The sequence below is a fragment of the Anomalospiza imberbis genome, chromosome 2, assembly GCF_031753505.1.
Source record: "Anomalospiza imberbis isolate Cuckoo-Finch-1a 21T00152 chromosome 2, ASM3175350v1, whole genome shotgun sequence".
Classification (NCBI taxonomy): Eukaryota; Metazoa; Chordata; class Aves; order Passeriformes; family Viduidae; genus Anomalospiza; species Anomalospiza imberbis.
The window spans coordinates 36,003,120-36,022,742 of record NC_089682.1 but is presented as its reverse complement, the minus strand read 5'-3'; the positions used below and the strand labels follow the sequence as shown (position 1 = coordinate 36,022,742).

The following is a 19,623-nucleotide window of genomic DNA, read 5'->3' as shown; positions in this document are numbered from 1 at the left end:
TAAATGAAACCCAAGAAGACCATTTCTTTACATCATTTCTTTGACCACATTGCCATTTTCATTGCCTCCTTCGGTCGTTCGCCACAAAAAGTGCAGGTGTCTTCAAGGTTTTCCCTGGCCTACCCCAAACTCCACCCTCACAGACCACACTGACTCCTTCAATTCTTTTTAAGCTTTTAGGACACTGTTATTAATTTTGCTTCTAACAAGCATCTTTTGTCTTCTCCTTACTGATGTTTTTTTCTAAATCTTAACTTCTTTTTACCTTGACACCTATGCACAGACAATATGTGAAGCTACGTAAATTGACTTCTGCTTTCTTTGCACTGCCCAGTTGGTTGACATTCACATACTATTCCTTACTATTTTGGGACAATATATTCTCTGGGGGATGGACTGATATTTTTTCCCCCCATATTATGCAGGATTCCAAACCCAAAGCAGTCATGTTCCTAGATAACAATGTCAAACAAATAACAAGCAGCAATAACATTAAGCTGGATTTTCTAGGTTTTAAAGGCATTATTTTAGAACTACCTGTAGTGTCTTTTACTTAAAAAAAAAAAAGAAAAAAAAAGGCACACATGTTCTCAAATCTGAACCTACACAACCCAAGCCTTGATGTGTTAAACTTTGATGTGTAGTGGACTTCAGCTAAATTACATGTAGAAACTTGACCACTAATGCAGCATTTTTCCTGGGCAAAATACACTGTATTTTATCTAAGAGACACATAGGGAGTACAAACAAGAATAACACTACCAAAAAGATCTTCTCTTAGGAACCTAAGATCTTCTCTTAGAATCAACAGATCTGGGTTACAGGCTAATTATTTGAAAACAAGTTGCTGAGGCAATATTCCATCAAAATGACTACTATCAGCCATAAACATATGGGACCCTCTAACTACCCAGGGTAATAAGTCTTGTATATTATTGCTGGGAATTCCTCCAAAGCCCAAATCATTTTTAGTTTGTGAAGTTCCCTAATTTATTTTCCATGGTTGGGAGGAATCTGGTGCTAAACTAAAAATACAGTTTTACCCCCCCCCATTATCTCTCCACATAAAGAGTCACAGAGCTTTGGGCTAGAATTAACATGAGATAGGCTATTATGACTGCAAGAACATTTAGCAGTCCCTGTAGACTTTGCAGTTTGTAATAATAAATATCCTCCCCATAATATCTTACTCTATTTTTTTAACTTGATGCCTTGAGGAAGTCTTGAAGCTTGTGATAAAACGCTAACAGTATTTACCTATTTTGTTGCTAGCCTGGATTTCCTTTTCTCCCTGGGAAAAGTCATTTAAAGAAATAATATTTGCAAGCAAAAGCTCTTAAAAGTATAACCTCTGATTTCATGAATGCCCTACAGAAATATGAAGTCCTACTGTATTTGATTACTGAAGCAAAACTGACTCTGCTTGTATAAAGTAATGGCACTATTTTATAGTGAAGCATTTGCTCTTCCACGAAGGAAAAACCTTGTAATCAGACGTGAAGGTTATAAAAGATGCAGTCTGCAAGTCAAAAGTGTCCTATTAGCACCAATCAAGGTGATAATTAAGACCAGATTTCTGTAAGGAGGGGGTAGGCTTTTAGGGGGCTTCACAAAGTACTAAACTTCACGCACATAATAAGCAGTTCAAAGTGCTCTTACTTTATTAGGAAGATGCTGAAAGTGACTAAAAGTAAGGTGTACTCTTGCATACATAAGTATCTTACTTTGTTAGGCTAACTCTGTGCAACAGAAAAAATTTGCCTACCCTCACATATATTAAATATGAGTGAGTTTGGCAGTTTTCTTTTTGTTGTTGGGGATTTTTTTTAGGGGTGGAGTTATTTTGGGTTGAGGTTTTTTTGCACACAGAATTGTTCATAAATGCATTTCGGAGAAAAAAAAATTGAGATGAAGACAACATCCTTTATACATTCAAGGTTTCAGTTCACTAAAAGCTTTTCAGCAAACTAGAGTAATGTTTCACATTTCAGGCACTACAGTTTTCCTTCAACTCATTCTTGCTGGTTTTTACTTATTCATAGGTCTGTCAAGCAAATTAAGCAGAGTATCAAGCAAAACATGCACATCACAAATAACCTCTCTCATAAAAAGACAATCTCAATCTCCATAGATGTCAGCAAGTACTCACAAGAACAAATTAAATCAAGCCATGCTTACACAACTAAATGTGTATTACCCTCTACCCGTTGCACCTTGTGTGGTGTAAAGCTTAGAGGAGTGGCAGTCTATTGGCAATTGATTCTTTTTAGGCAGGGAAAGCGAAAAACAATTAAGTTATGAATAAGACCAACAATAGACTCTCTGCTTCACACACATGCCCAGTTCAAGTTAAATTGTGAACAGATGGAAAGCAAAACATTCTCATATATTTCAGCTTCACCACATTCCTCAATATTTTTCTAGATATATAAAAATACATTTTTTAAAAATTAAAATGTTTAGAATTATAAGCTATTTCCAAATTGGCAATCCACTGATCTTTAGCTTACTGACTTCTTTCCCTTGGCCATGTCATTGATTGTGGCATTATTCTTACTGGACAGCAATTCCTAAAATGGGCATTTTTTGTAGACAGTTAATTTTCTCTTATGAAATCTGTTTTAATAATTTTACTTTCAGTGTTTATAAAGGTTATTTCATATCTGTGTATTTGCTAGATGTGACTCCTACAAATGAGGTATTTTTCAGTTCTTATGAGCTTTCCACAAATATTGCTGGAAAGATGTCTAATCTGCAAGGTGAGGGTGAGATATGCTCTATAAAACATTGTTTTTACACTTGCACAAATAAATAAATGCTTTCTTTTTTAATAAAGCAGGCAAACGAATCTGAACTCATTTGAACCCTCTAGAACTGCAGCACTGGAGAAAACCTCCACCATCTTACAGCCACAGCATTTCCCTGACTGCTCCTCCTCACCTTCTCTATCCTCTTTACTGGGGCTGTCTCCATTTTTTCTACCATTTCCAACTCCTTACTGTTCAAATATTTCCACCCTGGTTTTGTGCTGGCCACCACTCCTCGCCCGCTCTTTTCTGCTTCACCTTCTTCTAATCCTCCCAGATTTTGTGCCTCTTTATTTCCATGCCCTCCCCACCAACGGAGAGCCCACTCCCCTTGCCAGGTTCCATTATTAATGGGGGCAGTTAGAGATAACAGGATGACACACACCCAGACTTCAGCAGAGCCACACAGTGAACACAGCCACAACATTCCCCTGGTGCCACTGCAGATCCAGATGTCTGGGTGAACTGCAGCCTGAGCTTCATTAAGGTCTGAAATTTTCTCCCTGCTTTTTCCTTTCTGCCCCCCTCCTAGCTCAGCTCACCTTCACAAGACAAGGTATAAAGTCATGGAGCCTTTAGCACATTCTCATGAACTCTTACACAAGTACTTTGATTCCCATGGAGCTCCTCCAGGATAAGGTAAAGCATTGCAGAATTTGGAAAGTGGCCACTTGCTGAGGCACCAAAGACACTTTTCCTCATAACTTTATTTTACATGCAAAGTGCTGTGCATTTCATATAGCAATACATTTATATGGTCTTTGATAATTTATCTTTCTCAGGCCTCTGTAATTTTCAAGTTAACAACTTCATTCTTCACTACACAGAGCCTCATTTAATTTCCTTATATCAGCAGAGCAGGAATTACACAGGCCCAAAATAGATCAAACAGTGCTGAATTTGGGTCATTATCCACAAAGCATCCCAAGACAGTCTGCCTTAGTTGTCAGTGAAAGTTCAGTTGCAATATTTTACTCACACTAGAAAAGGAGATAGGGAAGACTGGCAACCTTCATTAGACCAGAAATCTTGAAAAGACTTAAAGCATGACCCCAAGAGCTTCTTCAAGGCTCACACATCTGAAAACACACCTCTCCTTTTTCTCCCAAGAGCATGGTCAGGAAAGGACTTTTTTTCAAATCAGATTCTTTATCTGCTAATCTATAGAACAGTACCTGAAAGTACCAATTTTCCAGGTCTCTTCATAGCAGCCATTTCCTCTGATCACCTAAACATGCTTAGACTTAAGCAGACTGAACCTCATCACCTGGTTTAAATTAACTATGTGCTTAAATACTCTAGTGCCCCAATGCTAGAATAACTTATCTATACCTCTAAAAACAAACCCTCCCTCCTGTCTTTTTCTAAGTACAACTCTAGAGTACTGAACACTAGCTTTAATCTGTTTCTGTTATCCATTCATTTTTCATATTTTGAATTGAAGGTTTTCATTTTTAAATTAATATAGGATATTAAATCCTCCTGCTAAACCAAGTTGTTGTGTCCCAGTTTCACTGTAAATCCAACAAACAGGAAGCACAGAGTCCTTGCTTTGGTTTGCATGAGATATTTGCATATAGTCACTAAGGAAAGGTTATTTATTCCATCTGATTGATTTTTAAGATTTGTCTGTAGCATAAAGAACTAAGGCTTTTTTTTTTTTTTTTTTTTTTTTTTTTTACATTTTGATTCGTGATTAGATCCTGAACCAAGTCAGAATCTAAAAGAAACACTGATATTTAAGCATTAATTTACAAGATAAATTTGAGGTCTTCTTTTATCACTATTATCAATACATACAATAGCATTCCAGCATTCAGGCTACAGAAAAGTAAGTCTTGGCAAGCAATAGCTCAGACATACTGTATTTATTGTAGTCATGAAGCCTATTATGGACATCTTTATCTCATCACAATTAAACATTCATGAAGAAATATTATGGAAAAATGCATTTCTGGTCTCATAGCTAATTAGCACAATTTAAGAGTACCCCATAGTTAAGCTGCCCAGCCTCTCTCTCAAAGAAAGTGGGGATCTGAATCTAAATTACAAGTGCTCTCCTCCCCCTCATCTGTGCATTTGCAAAACCTGAATTTCAGTCTTGCTTACTAACCCATGTCTGATCTGACCTAACAAAGAGTACAGACGTGCAGGAATAAACTTCAAAAGTGTATTTTATTTAACTTGCCTCATAGAGAAGCACCAAATTTCCACAGTATCAATGTCATTACACATGGTCTGGATTTCAGCCTGTAACAATCAGTGAAAAATAACTAAAAGGACACATGCAAAACAATGAAAACTTGCTATTTACAGCAAAAATCAGTGTTTTCAGAAAATCAAGGAATTCTGACAGCAAGCACACAATCTGTACCTTCCCATGCCCACATACATCCTTACACTGCTATTACAATATTCTAATAGATTGTTTCTCCATGCAAGGTTATAAAAGTGTGGTTTATTAGGGTACTGCAACCATAAACTTATGATTGTTTCTCAGGCTGAATTTACATCTAGCCATCAAAATGCATTACTACATTCCAGTCACTTCTTTTTTTCCTTGCACATTAACATAATCATCCCCAACACTTCAAAGTAAGGGAAGTTATATCTAGCCGGTATTCAAACCTACAGCTCTGTCTTTTTTAATAAAGGCCATCTTTTTATTTTCTAAGGGCATGATGCATATGTAGGCAATCGCCAACAATGAAACCACAGCTACGTTATAAACTACCTTATTAAAAATTTAGGATTGTAATTACATATTGAAACCAAGAAAATTATTGTTCTTTTTTCCTTACTATTGTGCACAGCGTTGCTTGTGACCCTCAAACAAAGGCATATCCAAGAAAACTGATGTGTGATGAGTTCTTCAAACTCAGCAATGGCTTGGGGTGAGGGCCCAGAGCCGGGATGATCCCGAACAAAAAATCCCGAACCGCACGGTTCATTTGTCAGGGACAGGCAGCGACCCCACTGCTTAACTGTGTGTTTAATTGACCTGTGCCCAAATCCCTCCAGATGCCCACGCACCAGGTTTCCCTATAGAAGCTCGCTGAATTCCCATAGTATCTGTGTACACATGATCTGGATTTCAGCCAGTGAAAAATAACTAAAGGGGCACATGAAAACCAGTGAAAACTTGCTATTTCCAACGAGACCGTTGTTTTCAGAAAACCAAGCGGCGAACCCGAAGAGCACCACGCTGCCGAATCAACTTTTGATATGTTTTCATTTTAATCTTTAATAACTACACGTACAAGAAGAGAACCCAAGGCACCGAGCGGGGCAGGGAGTGGGGAGCCGGGACAGCCTCGCCCGTCCCTGTTCGCCCCCAGGATGGCCGGGCCGGTCCCGCAGCGCTTCTCCCGCGGCTCGGGGTGGCCAAACGAAGGCGGACAGACAGCAAACACCAAGCCGTGAGCAAGACAAGCCGCAGCCGCTCCGCTGCCCACGCCAGCCGCGCCTCCGCGGGGCCAGCCCCGGCCGAGCCCCGCAGGGTGGGCGGGCGCAGCGCGGAGCCCCGGCCCGGCCCGGCCCGCCCCTCGGCGCCGGGAGGCGGAGCCGGGCGGGCGATCGCGGCCCGGCCGCTTCCTGGTCACCGGAGCAGGAGGCGACAGGAGCCCGCCGAGGCGGCTGCGGGGATCCGGCTGCTGCCATGGCCTCGCTCTTCAAGAAGAAGACCGTGGACGGTGAGTGGGCGCCCGGGGAGGCCCCGCCGCGCCTCCCCCCCCAGCCCTTGCACGGCCCCGGGCGCGGGGCTGGTCCCGGCCGGGGCTCCGGGGCAGCGGGAGCCCCCGGCGGGGGTCGCAGCCTCGGGCCCCGCGTCCCGGCGGAGCGGGAGCTCGCAGGGAGCGGAGCAGGAGGCCCCGGCCCGCCCGCCGTGACTCACCGGCGGCGCTCGGGGAGAGCCCCCGGGCCGGGCCGGGCCGGCCCTGGCACAGCGGGGCGGGGGATTCCCGGCGCACCGGGAGGCGTGGGAGCCGGGCCCGGCCATCCCGGGCCGTGGGTGAGGGAGGAGGAGGAGCAGCATCGCTCGGTAGCAGCGAGGGACACAAAACAGGCCCGCCAGGAGTTGGTGGGGCCCAGGGGGAGCCGGGACGCGAGCGGTGCCGCTGTGCGGGAGCCACGTCCAGGCTGCGGGAGCCGCCGCCGCCCGGCCCTGGGCTCCGCGCCGGCGTGGAAACAGCTTGGTCTTGGTTCTTTGTAGCCGCTCTGGTACCAAAACGCTTAAACTTCAGCAGGAATAACGATCCTCAAAGTAAAGCCCCAAAGGACGCCTCAGCTGCCAGCAGGCCGCTGGGCCATGCTCAGCTCTCCACATTGTCGTGCTCCAGGGCTGGCGAGCCCCAGGTTTGGCTCTCTGGTGTGTTGGGTGTCCCGTGTCAGAGCTGGTGGGTCGGCGTTTGAAAAGGGCTCGCAAAAAATGACGCTGCACATCAACCAATTGTGTGTCACCGGAGGGGAACACGCACGGGTCCCCCCTGGCTCTTCCCATTTTAGATGCGGCACCTGAGGGGGGAAGAAGGGGAGTTGGCATTAAGCTTCCGTGACCAAGGAAGGATTGCAGGAGCCAGGTCAAGCCCTGCTGGATGTCTCTTGTCCATCCTGTTTTAAGGAATGCTTCCTCCTTGCCCTGGTGTGCGTGTGACGACAGTGTGACACACAGGAGTGGCTATTGGCATAAGACCTATCTCAGAGTAACCTGTCGTATTCTGTCTGCTCTAGTAGCTGGGAATTTTCCTCGGTTATCAGAAACAAACAAGAACCAAGTTCTCATCTTGGCCTTCACTTAAAAAAACAAACAGTCTGTAACTGCAGATAGTTGTTTTCAGTTTATTGCTATCCTTAGTTTAAGCCACTGTGGGGGATCAGAAACTACAGAAATAAGCATCGTGCTTACCCTTATTGTCTCCTATTGTCTTATTGTTCATGTTTGCTATCACCTTGAAGTTCCTACCTCTCAAACTCACTATATTAAGGATTTTTAATAGTGTAGTTAGAAAAGCCAGTCTTGTATGTAGCTGTCAAGCTTTTTCTTTCAATTTCACCAAGTGCAGGCTGAGCAAGTAATATACATTTATCTACCTTCAAAATTACTTGCCTGTAGCATTTTCAGAATTATTTTCTCTGCTGTTTTGCCAGTGTGAGGAGTGCAGTTATATTCCATACCATCTTTCAGTTCTTAGTTATTGTCCACTGAAAAGTCTGCATCTCCCAAGGATGCTTTTTCTGTAGTACTCACAGTAGTAGTAGCATTGTAAATACATGTGTCATTTTCACACTGGTTTTTTTTATATATATATATATTTCTTTGCCCAAGAACTGGGCAATCTCCAACAAGGTTGGAAGAGGAAATGTATATTTTGTCTTTAAAATGCCACTAAAGGTTTGGGATTTTGTTCTGATTCAAACCTATTAATGTTGAAGTCATTTCAGCAGTGGATGTTCTACAGTATTTCTGGCTTTGAGAGTGAAGAATGCGAATGCTTCTCACTGTTTGTAGAAAAAATGCCTCAAACCTTAAAAAATGAAAAGGGTGGCCTGTGAGTCTGGAATTTATCCTTCATGAGCTCTAAAGAAAGATTATGTGACAATGTGCTCCTTTCAAACTCCCACCCAAAATGCAGACATAGGAGTAGCTGAATCTCTCCTCCACAACTGCTTTCTGCTATGGAGGTCAGAGGATGCTGAGTCACACGAAGACGTCCTGCTCTGCCTTTGCCCAGGTGAATCACACCCAAGCATGTGCTGTAAGTCCTATCAAAAGTGAGTTGCAGCTAGCATGATTGATGCCTAGACTGTAAATAATATTTGCTTTAATAAGAGGATGTTATCAGTATATAATTTTTAATAGTACAGGGCATAAAACTCCTATGAAGGAAGATAGGTTTCACCTGACAGTGTTCAGGCTTTGCTTGCTACATCAGTTGTCAGTAAACTGAAGTTTGTTGTGAAGGCCTTCACTTTCTTACCTTACTATTCTTAAGCATCTCCTAATTGAAAAGTTTCAAACACTGTTGCTTTATTGACTGACTTGAAGAAGGGCTACACAGATGTGGAGGAGAGGAAGCTCCCCCAGAGCAGAATAAGGACAGAGAAGAGCAGGATCCAGGACTTGCATCTGGGATTATTGTCACTGTTTTGTGGAGCTGGGAACTCCTCACCTGCTCTGAGATCTCATAAATCAAGGCTCCTTCAGCTGCCCTACCTGTTGCAGTTAGGCCTGGCTGGGGGAAAAGCAGTGGGATTGCAGTGACCATGATATTGCTGAGTTAGTGCTGGGCTTGCAGGAAAGTGTGTACACAGATTTCTTACTGTGGGGTTAAGGCTCTTGCTATGGTTGTGGTGCAAAGTAACATCCTAGGTAAAACAGCTTTTTTTGTTTTTAACAGGATATAGCCCACACTGCTGGCACGATGTTGTTGTATACACCAAATTGTATTTTGCTAATATTTTCTTTCTCTGAAACGCTGACACTTCACTCTGAATAAAGGTGTCAAACATGCTGCATGTCTGCAGGGTGCTTAGCAGATGTTTATGGAGTATTGAAAAACTTTGCCCAGCTATCAATATTTTCTTTCCAGATATAATAAAGGAGCAAAATCGAGAGTTAAGAGGTACACAGAGGGCTATAAGCAGAGATAGAGCAGCACTTGAAAAACAGGAAAAACAACTGGTAAGTATGACAGGGAACGTTATTTTGCTCATTAAAACACACACGTGATAGAAAACTTGCAAGGTTTTAAAGATAAAAATCAATGCATAATAATGAAATACTAAAAAAAGTTGTCTTCCCCTTTTCATTTCTCATTTAAAATTGTGTTGGAAAATATTTACTGTCTAAAAGTGATTCTCAGCCTTTGACGTAGGAAAATCCTGAAACACTGTGTTTAGATAAAATAACCACATTGGGTTTTCCCTACAGTTCCCAGCGTTCTCTGTCCTTCAGAAGGTTGTTTTTTTTTTTTTTCCTAAAAGGTTTGTAAATCAGTTGTCTTGTGGTGGAAAAATTAAAAGAAGTGCTATCACATGTTACCATAACTGTCCAGTGGGAGAGAGTACTTGAAAAACCACAGGATATCTTGAGTACCCCTAGAACTGTTCTTTTCATTCAGGTAGAACTTCCCTAAAATTAGCTGATAATAGTAGGACTGTTTGCCTAAATTAAGATCTATTCAGAACTTACTGTTTGTGAGCTTTCAAGTACTCAGTGGCTGAACGCTGCACCTGTGTGGCTCTATAAGAGGAGAAATGGATGTGCCAGATGGTGGGGTTTGATGCATGAAGAATGCTCTGACTGTGGGAAAAGCTGTGCAAATCCAGCCTGTTCCAGCAGCTATTGAGGTGGTGGTTCGTGGCAGCAGGTTCCATGAATACCAAGAGCAGGGAATAATAAGCTAAAAGATCAGAGAAACTGTTTCTGGAAAGCCTTGGATGTGTAAGATATAGTAGGTTGCTCATAAATAAGGCATTTTTTTCCAGTATGAAATATTCCAAATATGGAAATAACTTTAATTTTAGTGACTATTCAGGCTGGAGTGTTGATTACTTAGCACACTAAGTGGTTTCAGAAATGTTGGACTTCTGAGGAGAAGAAGAAAGGAGCAGTGAAATATGTCTTTGAAAAAGTTGAAATTTGCTGCTGGAATGAGAGTAGCAATGGACAATAAATACTAATTTTCAGTGTCATATCAGGTGAAGTAGGATTAGGGGCCTATCAGTCAATCTCAAAACATTTCATTATATGCTTTCTCTAGAAAGACCTTTTTTTCCCCCTTAAAGTACTACTCTGAGAAAACCCAGTTATACAGTTATATTAATTCTGTGGATAAAAATACCTTAATGTATGCAGACAGTTCTGTTTCAGTTCAGTAACCTGATATAACTATAAGAATTTTGATTTTTTTTTCCCCAGAAGAACATAACTGACTTCAATAAGCTTGCCCCAGACCTCTCAAAAGCAGACAATGTACACCAAATTTAGCTAAATTCTTTTTAATTAGGAATAAAATCATATGTATATAGGGTTTGATTTCTGCAGGTGGATTATCTGCTGCGATTTAGCAATGGTTTGTATTTTGCTTTGAAAAAAACAGGTTATAAAAGGTCTTTCAACTTACTGAGAAAATCCCTATATTCAAACATTTGCTGTTAAAATAAGGGGTGCAGACTAATCCCTCCAACCTTCACAATACTTTAGACACACACACAAAAAAATGAAGTAATATTCTGGTGATGTTACAGGAATTTTTATGGCTTCTGTCAGCTGCTTTCAAAGAGCACAGCTTTACTTCTATTTCAGGCCTGTAACGTTTGAACAGTCTCATGCTGCTTTGTTGCCACTCTATACCTTCCCGGATTAAAAATAGTGTGTGTGACACACCCTTTAGAAATTATGAATCTGCAGAGGAGATTTTGGGCCAGAGCCATCTCTGGAATAAACTTAACTATGAACTTTTCTGGTAGTCAGGGTAATGCAGTGGGCCAGTTTACATCTGCCTTTAAAATTGACTGTTCTGCATGTCCTGGGGAGTAGAATTTATCTTTTCATAGCTTCTTATAAGTGCAGTTTTCTGGATTATCAGTGCACATAAAGTGAAGCAACTCCCTACCTGTAGCAGGCATATTCTCCTGAAAAATCCAGGAGAAAGCTGGTCTTTAAAAGCTGCTTTTACTTAATGGTAAACATCAAAATGGACACCTACAGAAAACTGAGCCACTGTGGCAAGACCTGCTTAAAAAGGCTGTAAAGAAAAAATTGTTGCAATTTTTAATTACCAAGTCACAAATCAGAAGGCACACTTTGAAGAATCCCAGCTGACAAGATTATTTGTGCCAGGCTTTTTCCTGGTACCTCTGGGCTAAACAGATTGTTATTTCTCTTTGAATTGACAGATTGGGGTTTGGTTTTCTAAGACAGAAGTGTCTTTCTTACAGCATAAGCACATGTTAAATTATGCTATTTTTTATAATGATTTAAGTCCAGCTAAATCATAAGACTAAAGAGCCTATAATTATTGGTCATCTACCTTTATCTACTTCTTCCCCAAAAAGGCTGTGAGGTTCTCTTGAGGCTGAAAAAGGGTTGAAAAGAACTGTCCATTTCTTATATGAGTGTCGTTGTTTGATTGCAAGAAATCAAAGTTGATTAGAAGCATGGCGCCAGTAGTTGACTGGACATCATAATTCCTTCACTTTCTGGGGCTTTTTTTGAAGTGTGGCTGCTTATCCAGATATGGAATCAAATGCGCACATAGTAGTGAATGTGACATCATGCAGTGACTGAAATCTTTGGGGGAACTGTGTGCTACCACACTGTAATTCAGTTTCATTGAGTTTTTTCCTTGTGGTCAAATCATACCAGCATGACATTGATTCTGCTAAAAAGCCTTGTTAAAAAAGCAAGAAGCTATTTTTATAACTTAAATGTCTTAAAAGATTCAAGAGGATAGTAAATTTTGAATTTCATTATTAGCGGTTAGGCTTAATTATAGTCTTTGCGTGGATGGAAATTCTGTGGAATTAATCTCACATCTTTTTTCACAGGAACTGGAAATTAAGAAAATGGCTAAGACTGGTAACAAAGAGGCCTGCAAAGTGCTGGCAAAGCAGCTGGTGCAGCTGCGGAAGCAGAAGAATCGAACCTATGCTGTGAGCTCCAAAGTCACGTCCATGTCCACTCAAACCAAGGTCATGAACTCCCAGATGAAGATGGCAGGAGCTATGTCAGCTACAGCAAAAGTAAGGCACCACAGGACATTCTTTTATATTCAAATGCAGCATATGGTTACAAAAATTGTGTTATTTTGGGTAACTGCAGGGCTAAAACTCACTGCACAGGGGTAGTGAGGATACAGTATGGAAACATATTTTGGGTTTATATTATTACAGTTTTGTTTGGTCAGTCTATCCACATAACACCTATGTACTTTGTTGGGCTAGACATCTGTCAAATGTTTACATAATAAAAATAAACTAATGCCAGTGAATTAAATCTTTTAGTACATAAAAAACCCCAAACCCTGCTGCTACAGTGCTGTGTCTGTACTTATTGTCACAAGCAGTTTTTACTGGGAAAAAATAGGGCATGATTCATCTAGAAATCAAGGCAGTGTGTCACAATAGCTTTATGGCTTTTGGAAAATGTAGGTTATTGCTTTGGATCTGAAGTTACTAAAAAAATCTAATCTGGAGTTTGCTGTCATTCTCTCTACGTTCTCTCAGGAAAGAGTATTGCATTAAGTTTTCTCCCAAATCTCATCTCATAAAAGAGTGAAAATTCTCAGTTTTCCAAGCTAGGTGTGAACTTTCCCCTGTTTCCCTGAATTGATAAAGAAGGATTTGGCTTTTGACAAAGAGGACTGTTCAGATCGAGGTGCAGGAAGCAGAATTAGTATGCATCACTGTAGACCAAGCTGGGCTTTGATCCCAGTCCAAGTTAAATCCAGTTAAACACAGCAATGCAACTCGGTGCAGAAAGGAATTACCACAAAGGCTTGGTGGTCAGGTGCCTTTTTAGACACAGCATGAGGGCAGATTCCAGCCAGCTAGTGACACAGAATTGTGACTCTGCAGCAAATTTACAAATTGGACTTCTCTGACTGATCAGGTTCAACACCTTAGTCAGTGTTCTTACAACAGCACTCATGAACAAGTTAGTCTTGCTTTTTAATTATTACATGGGTGACTTGTTTTTACCTGTGATAGATGTTGGATTAAATTTCTCAAAACCAAAGTCACTGGAGTAGTTAGGAACATTAGGTCAGTAGGAAAAAAAAATCCAAAAATATTTTTAAACAGCAGGTAATTGTACATATAATTTGTGTAACATTATTGGACAGAAAGGTCTTAAATTCTTTTGATCTCTTTTAAACTGAATACTTTGTCTTATCAACATGGGAAGCTTAAAGAATTGTTAATCCCTTAAAACCATCAGTGAAAAATGTTTGGGATCAGTTGCCTTAACAAGCAAGGCAAATATGTGAATGCAAAGCTTTCAAATATGTATACTTTCAGTATACTTCTCAGCATATATGTTGCTAATTTTGAGCATAGTAAAGTCCAGTTAAGTTGCCTGTTTATTGTATTCATGCATCTGACCCTTATTTTCTGAAGATATGTGAACTCTCTATCAGTGCAGATACTTTTGACATCCATTTATGCCAACACCTTCCAAGTCCAGAACAACTTCTTACATTCAAATCATGTGACCATGAGCACAGTCTTTGAAATTCAAGTAACATTAGTACCATGATACATTATTGCCTTGAAAAAACTCAGACACGAAGGCAGAAGCCCTTCTGTGAAGCCTGTAGTGGCTTGTTACCACCTCTTTTAATTAACCAAGTCTTTTATCTTCTCAAAGATGGTTAAATTTTACATTTGGATCGTTTATGTCTATATTTAGATTCTGATATTCCACAGTAAGTTGCTTTTTAGGAAAGAGGAAAGTACCCCATAGCAGTGCCCACAAAGGCAGTGCTGCACACCTGTAGTAAAACGGGTGAAGTTTATTTCACTGTCACAGCAAGATCTCCACCCATTACACAGGTGCACCCTTAACAAGTACTTCCTCATCACTTGGTTATTTTCTTTCCAGAGTAAAGTAATTTTTCCATTAAATTTTAACATCAAGAAACAATTTAAGTCCTGTCCTCCAGTGGTGGTTCAAATAAATGGTCCTTTCTGAATAAGAACCTGCAGCCATTTACTTCTTTAATGCGTGTAGCCTTCAAGTTAGGAAAAGTTCTCCATTCATTTCATTCAGATCACTTGGATTTTTCCTAAGACAAGGCCAGGGGAGGGTCATGGTGCAAGAAAGATGCACACATTTAAAAGTCTGTCTTATCAGGCCACTAGATAGCAATATTTCTTACTAAATGCAGGCTGTACTATGTCACTTACCTGCAGTTCTCATGGGACGTAAAGAGACAAGGAAAGTGAAATTTGGATTAAAGCATTTTTCTTAATGAATGCACTGATATGTACTAATGTCTCATTGTACGATTTAAGAGTTTTTTCCATATTAATAGACAATGCAAGCAGTTAATAAGAAGATGGATCCACAAAAGACACTACAAACTATGCAGAATTTCCAGAAGGAAAACATGAAGATGGAAATGACTGAAGAAATGAGTAAGTTCTGCGCTGCAGGGGACTGGCTTCTCGTGGCAGGGAAGAACCAGCTTAAAAACACTGATGTTTGAAGTTTATTTCTATAGTTAATGAGACTGACAGCAAAAATGTAGAGCAAACAAAACAATCTATGTCTGAGTAGGAATGCTGAGCCTTAGACTTTTTAGAAGCTCTATATATTAAATCTAGAATCTGTTCCTTCCCATCTTCATCAAAACATCATATTTTTAGAAGAAACATTCTGAAAGGTGGGGAAGAGGGATTGAGACCCATTCAAGGCCTTGATGGCATAACTGGTAGGGAGACTTGAAAATTTGCCTTAATTTAGATACTGACAATCTCAGCTTTCTGCACATGGTGGTATGATACAGTTCTGTCTCCTTTTTCTTAAATTAAGCCATAAACAACTTTCCGGGGAGGCAGCAAGTTCCTTGTTCCTGAGTGTGTGTGTTCACTGTCAGCTAATTTCTGGTGTTGCTCACAGTGTTCTCCCCGTCCCAAATCCTGCCCTGTTGATCATATTAAGTAGCATGGACTCAAACCAATGCTGTTGACCAAGATGGAAGCACCTCAACTGCACACAAGTTATCTGAGTAGTAACAACTGTGCAAGGTACTCGGAGGAAGAAGAGAGGAAAGGGAGTTTTATGAAACTATAGGTGTTTTGCAGAAATGTTAAAATCTAATGGAGGGGGAGATATAACAGCTGAACTCTTTTGGTGGAACTGGATATTTTTATAAAATCAGCCATGTCTTACCCTGTTGTGGCCCTGGCTGTGCTCACAGGCTTTACAAGGCAGAGCTAAGAAAGCCTCTTTAACACCCAGGTGCCTTCTGCTGGTATCTTACACCATGGTATTACTGCTGTGTTCTGGGAGGGTAGAAAGATGGTTGCTTAATGCAGTCTGGATTTTTTTTTTTTTCTTTCTTCTAAGTTAATGATACTCTGGATGATATTTTTGATGCTTCTGATGAAGAGGAAGAAAGCCAAGATATTGTTAATCAAGTGCTTGACGAGATCGGGATTGAAATCTCTGGCAAGGTATGGCTATTTTTGCACAGTTCATGTGCTTTTTCCACTGCATTCCATTTTTTAAAAATAGTTTTTTCTAAAAGTCAGCTTGTCATAACCTGCATTATTCTGACTGAAGAAAACTTCTGCCTCCTTACAGATGGCCAAAGCTCCCTCAGCTGCCAGAGGTTTGCCCTCTGCATCGGCATCGACCACCACCACCATATCGGATGAGGAGATCGAGCGCCAGCTCAAAGCCTTGGGCGTGGATTAACTGATCCAGTTCAGAGTCTGCCTGCTGGGTGCTCAGCTCTACACACATGTACAAAGTGCAAATACTCTTTCAATGCAACTGATTTCTAGGAAAACCCTGAAGTCTCAGAAATGACAACTTGAAGATGAATTTGCAGAGAAAAGTACTTTTTATTCGTCCATTGCATGGAGTCATTTTGACTCTGGACCAACCAGGGCTGTAGTGCTAACAATAAATTCACTTACATCTGATCTAGATTTGTCCTTTGGATTCCAAGTTTTCTTCCATCTCAGTTCCTGATCTGTCTCTAGAACTGGCTATCTGTGGCTGGTCATGCCACTTCCTAGGACAGCACCCATGTAATATTCATCATTTTTACAAAACTATCATTAGAGAAACATTTAGTCTGTCATCTCCTAGCACAAATGAAACTTCACCTTGGCTCTTAGTTGGAAACTTTTTTTTCCATGAGAAATAGGTTTGAATGTCTAGCTAATTTAGGCAGAAAGAAAAACCATTTTATGTATTTCTTAAGAATTCCTTTTGAGCTGATGAAATAATAGGTTGTTACTCTTCTTACCAGAAGGGAAGGATACACTCCTTGTGCAGTTAATTTTTCTGGAAGAGGAGTTACATTTGTTAGTGAACTGTGTTGCATGAAAGGCACTGATTGAACTCTATTGTACTGTAACATAGCTGGTTTCAACAGAATTGCTGTGCCTTTATGTATATAAATCTTGTACCTTTGTGATTTTCTTTCAGAAGGAGTCTTTGAAAGGTGAGCAAACTTAATTATTAAGATGGTTTTACAAAATGCTGTGGTGAGACCTCTCTGTACACTTGATGGGACTCAGCGCTGAAGTGGAGAGATGCACTCATTCAGAAATGCAACTTGTGCACTTGAAAAAAGGACATTTGCCTGAAGCAACATTTGTATATATTTTACAGTACTTCTTAATGGAAGATAACTGCATAATTGTATTGTTTGCTAAGATGCAACTGATCACATTGATAAGCTAAATCTAAATATTAGTTTTGAGAACAATTTTGGATCATAAATAATAACTACTTGTCTAAACACTATAATAAAAGTGTTCTGGTTCTGTGAAGGGTTTTCTATGGTCTCTGAACTGCATCAACACAATTCTAGCTTTAAGTGGAATATGCATTGTGCTAAGTAATAAGAACTGTTGATACTGGAAATAGACAAAATGAGAATGCAGTTCCCAGATATTACTTCCTAGATGGGGTGATACTCCTCAGTCCTGACTGCTGGAGATATTTACCCCTCAGTGTTCATATAGTGGTGCTGCTCATTGAACAGAAACAACAATCATTTTGGCTTTAAAAAGAGAAAATTAAAATACCTCCTAAAAGCAAAACCAGGAAAACTGGGGTGGGGGGAACAAATCTCATAGAGAGACTTCACGGCTAGGCAAAGTGTAGCAGGAAACCTCAGTGAATCTGCTGTTGTTGCACCATCTGCTGTTTAGGACTGAAGTCAGCAAAGAGAATTCATAGGAGAGCCTTCCTCAGGTTTTAGGCCTGGAATTGCAGGTGTTCTTTCTCTTTCAAAGAAATAATGCAAAACTCAATCTGTCAGGTAGTGGGTAGGAATGTGTTAAGTTAATATATTGCATATATCCAATATGGGGTGATTTTTTTTTTTACAAGTTATTTTGTAAAAATCTAATAAAAGGCTTTTTATCCCACAATGACTTTGTCCTCTGTAGGGTTAGTCTTAAACATCTTTCTCTTACTGGGCTTTCTTCGTGAACTCTGGTAAATACTCCTTTGACTTGCTTTGGTAAAGCACCATCATATTTATTGTAGTTGCTTGTGGGCCTTTGATTCAATATTCAGTAAAGACTTGCTGAAGTTTGCATTCCCTTGTCTGGAACCTCATGCCCAAGTACTACTGCTCTGTGGTACTGAAAGAGAAATCATAATGTGAACACAGGGATAAAATGTTAGTGGTTGTTTGTAGTCTGGTTGAACACCAAGGCCTGTGTCCTTTTTGAATGAGGTGTGCAGTTGATCCTTTTAATAACTGTCAAAATTGGGCATAATTCCATAATGAGTTCTTTCCTCTGGGTCCTTGAGGAACAGGAAGAAAGCTACTGCTTTTTTGGTGCCATTAGGACTGCTGAACTAGGCCTGGTGTCAGTATCAATCCTGTGGTTTGTTACGAGTTACCTTTTTAATCCTGCAGCTCTAACCTGTGTAAAAATCTTTATGTAGCAGGGTGAGAAGTGCTGTATGTGTCTGCAGTTATGGTCAGTATGTTGGATCAGTCTAAAAAAATTGCACCTCCTGCTTAGATATAAATTCCTTTTAAATCACATTGAGTGATAAAAAAAAAAAAAAAAAAAAAAAAAAAAAAAAAAAAACAAAGAAACCACTCAATCTTAACCCCTTCCTTTATAATCCTTGCTAACACCTAAATAGGAACTGGATCTGAGTCTCCATCTGGGAGCAATGACATAGTTGTGCACACACCTAAAAATGGCTTTACCCAGAGTCCTATTCCTCAAGTGCTCAGAGGCAATTCCCAGGAGAGCAATGAGAACACAATGAACATCGATGATGCTTCTTCCCTTAATACTCTTCCAATCTCTGTTTCAAAAACAAAATACATCCAGAGCAAGTTCTACTACACACACCTGCTTTAAGTCACTTTCTCATCTGAGAACTCGTCCATACAAAGGAACTTCTGGCACCCACATGTTTTTTTTCCACAGATGTTTTTTCCCAAGCATGTTAAAAACCACCACTTTGTTTGTTTGCTTGTTTTAAGCTTCTTTCCACTTTCCATCTTCCTGTATTTACTCTTAGTTCTTTTATTAGGCAGGAAGGTGAACAGCCTTCCTCCATCAGCTTTTTAGTACAGTCTATAAATGAACAGACTGTAGCATCCCATGCACACACATAAAGTCTAGCAGAGAGTAACTTCAAGTTATTCACCTTACCTTTGCTCAGCAGCTTGGCCTCTGCTTGGTCAGTTGCGCCCCTCACATGGGGGCATCACAGTTCTTCAGAGACAGCTGAACCTCAGATTTAAACGTTGTGATAACGCCTTGTTTTGCCCTCGAGTGTGGTTTCAACAGCCTGCCTAAAGTTAGCATGGGAAAAGAAGAGCAAGAAAAAAACCCCACAAATATCTCAAAAATAGTGCAGCCCAGCTTGGCTGAATGGCCAACTAAACTCCTGCAGGTTTATAGAGCTACTCCTTGGAAATCCTGCTTTGTATGCAGGTTGGGTTCCCCCCTACCCCAATCAAGAGTAATTGATGGCAATTAAGTTGTTCCTAGTGGAAAAAAAAATTAATTGCCACTTTCTCTAAGTAAAGCTCCAGCTGCAGCTGTTGAAATTTATTTCGTCCAGCTTTTCTTCTTTAAATAATTCTTATTTGTT

The 19,623-nt window shown here is 40.4% G+C and overlaps 1 protein-coding gene across 1 annotated transcript; it reads left to right on the top strand.

The window, feature by feature from the left end:
* The first annotated feature begins 6,338 nt into the window (after positions 1–6,338).
* On the top strand, positions 6,339–17,609 carry CHMP2B (charged multivesicular body protein 2B). The gene is made up of 6 exons (XM_068180580.1): positions 6,339–6,499; positions 9,395–9,486; positions 12,357–12,551; positions 14,843–14,945; positions 15,880–15,986; positions 16,117–17,609. The coding sequence occupies exons 1-6, from the start codon at positions 6,466–6,468 to the stop codon at positions 16,228–16,230; spliced, it is 645 nt and encodes a 214-aa protein (XP_068036681.1). The 5' UTR covers positions 6,339–6,465; the 3' UTR covers positions 16,231–17,609.
* The last annotated feature ends 2,014 nt before the right edge of the window (positions 17,610–19,623 follow it).

Bases quoted from the DNA above. Each gene is read 5' to 3' on its own strand.
- CHMP2B (XM_068180580.1), top strand. From the start codon at position 6,466: ATGGCCTCGCTCTTCAAGAAGAAGACCGTGGACG. The intron at 6,500-9,394 runs GTGAGTGGGCGC...TTTTCTTTCCAG, and splicing joins CAAGAAGAAGACCGTGGACG to ATATAATAAAGGAGCAAAAT. The intron at 12,552-14,842 runs GTAAGGCACCAC...CCATATTAATAG, and splicing joins CTATGTCAGCTACAGCAAAA to ACAATGCAAGCAGTTAATAA.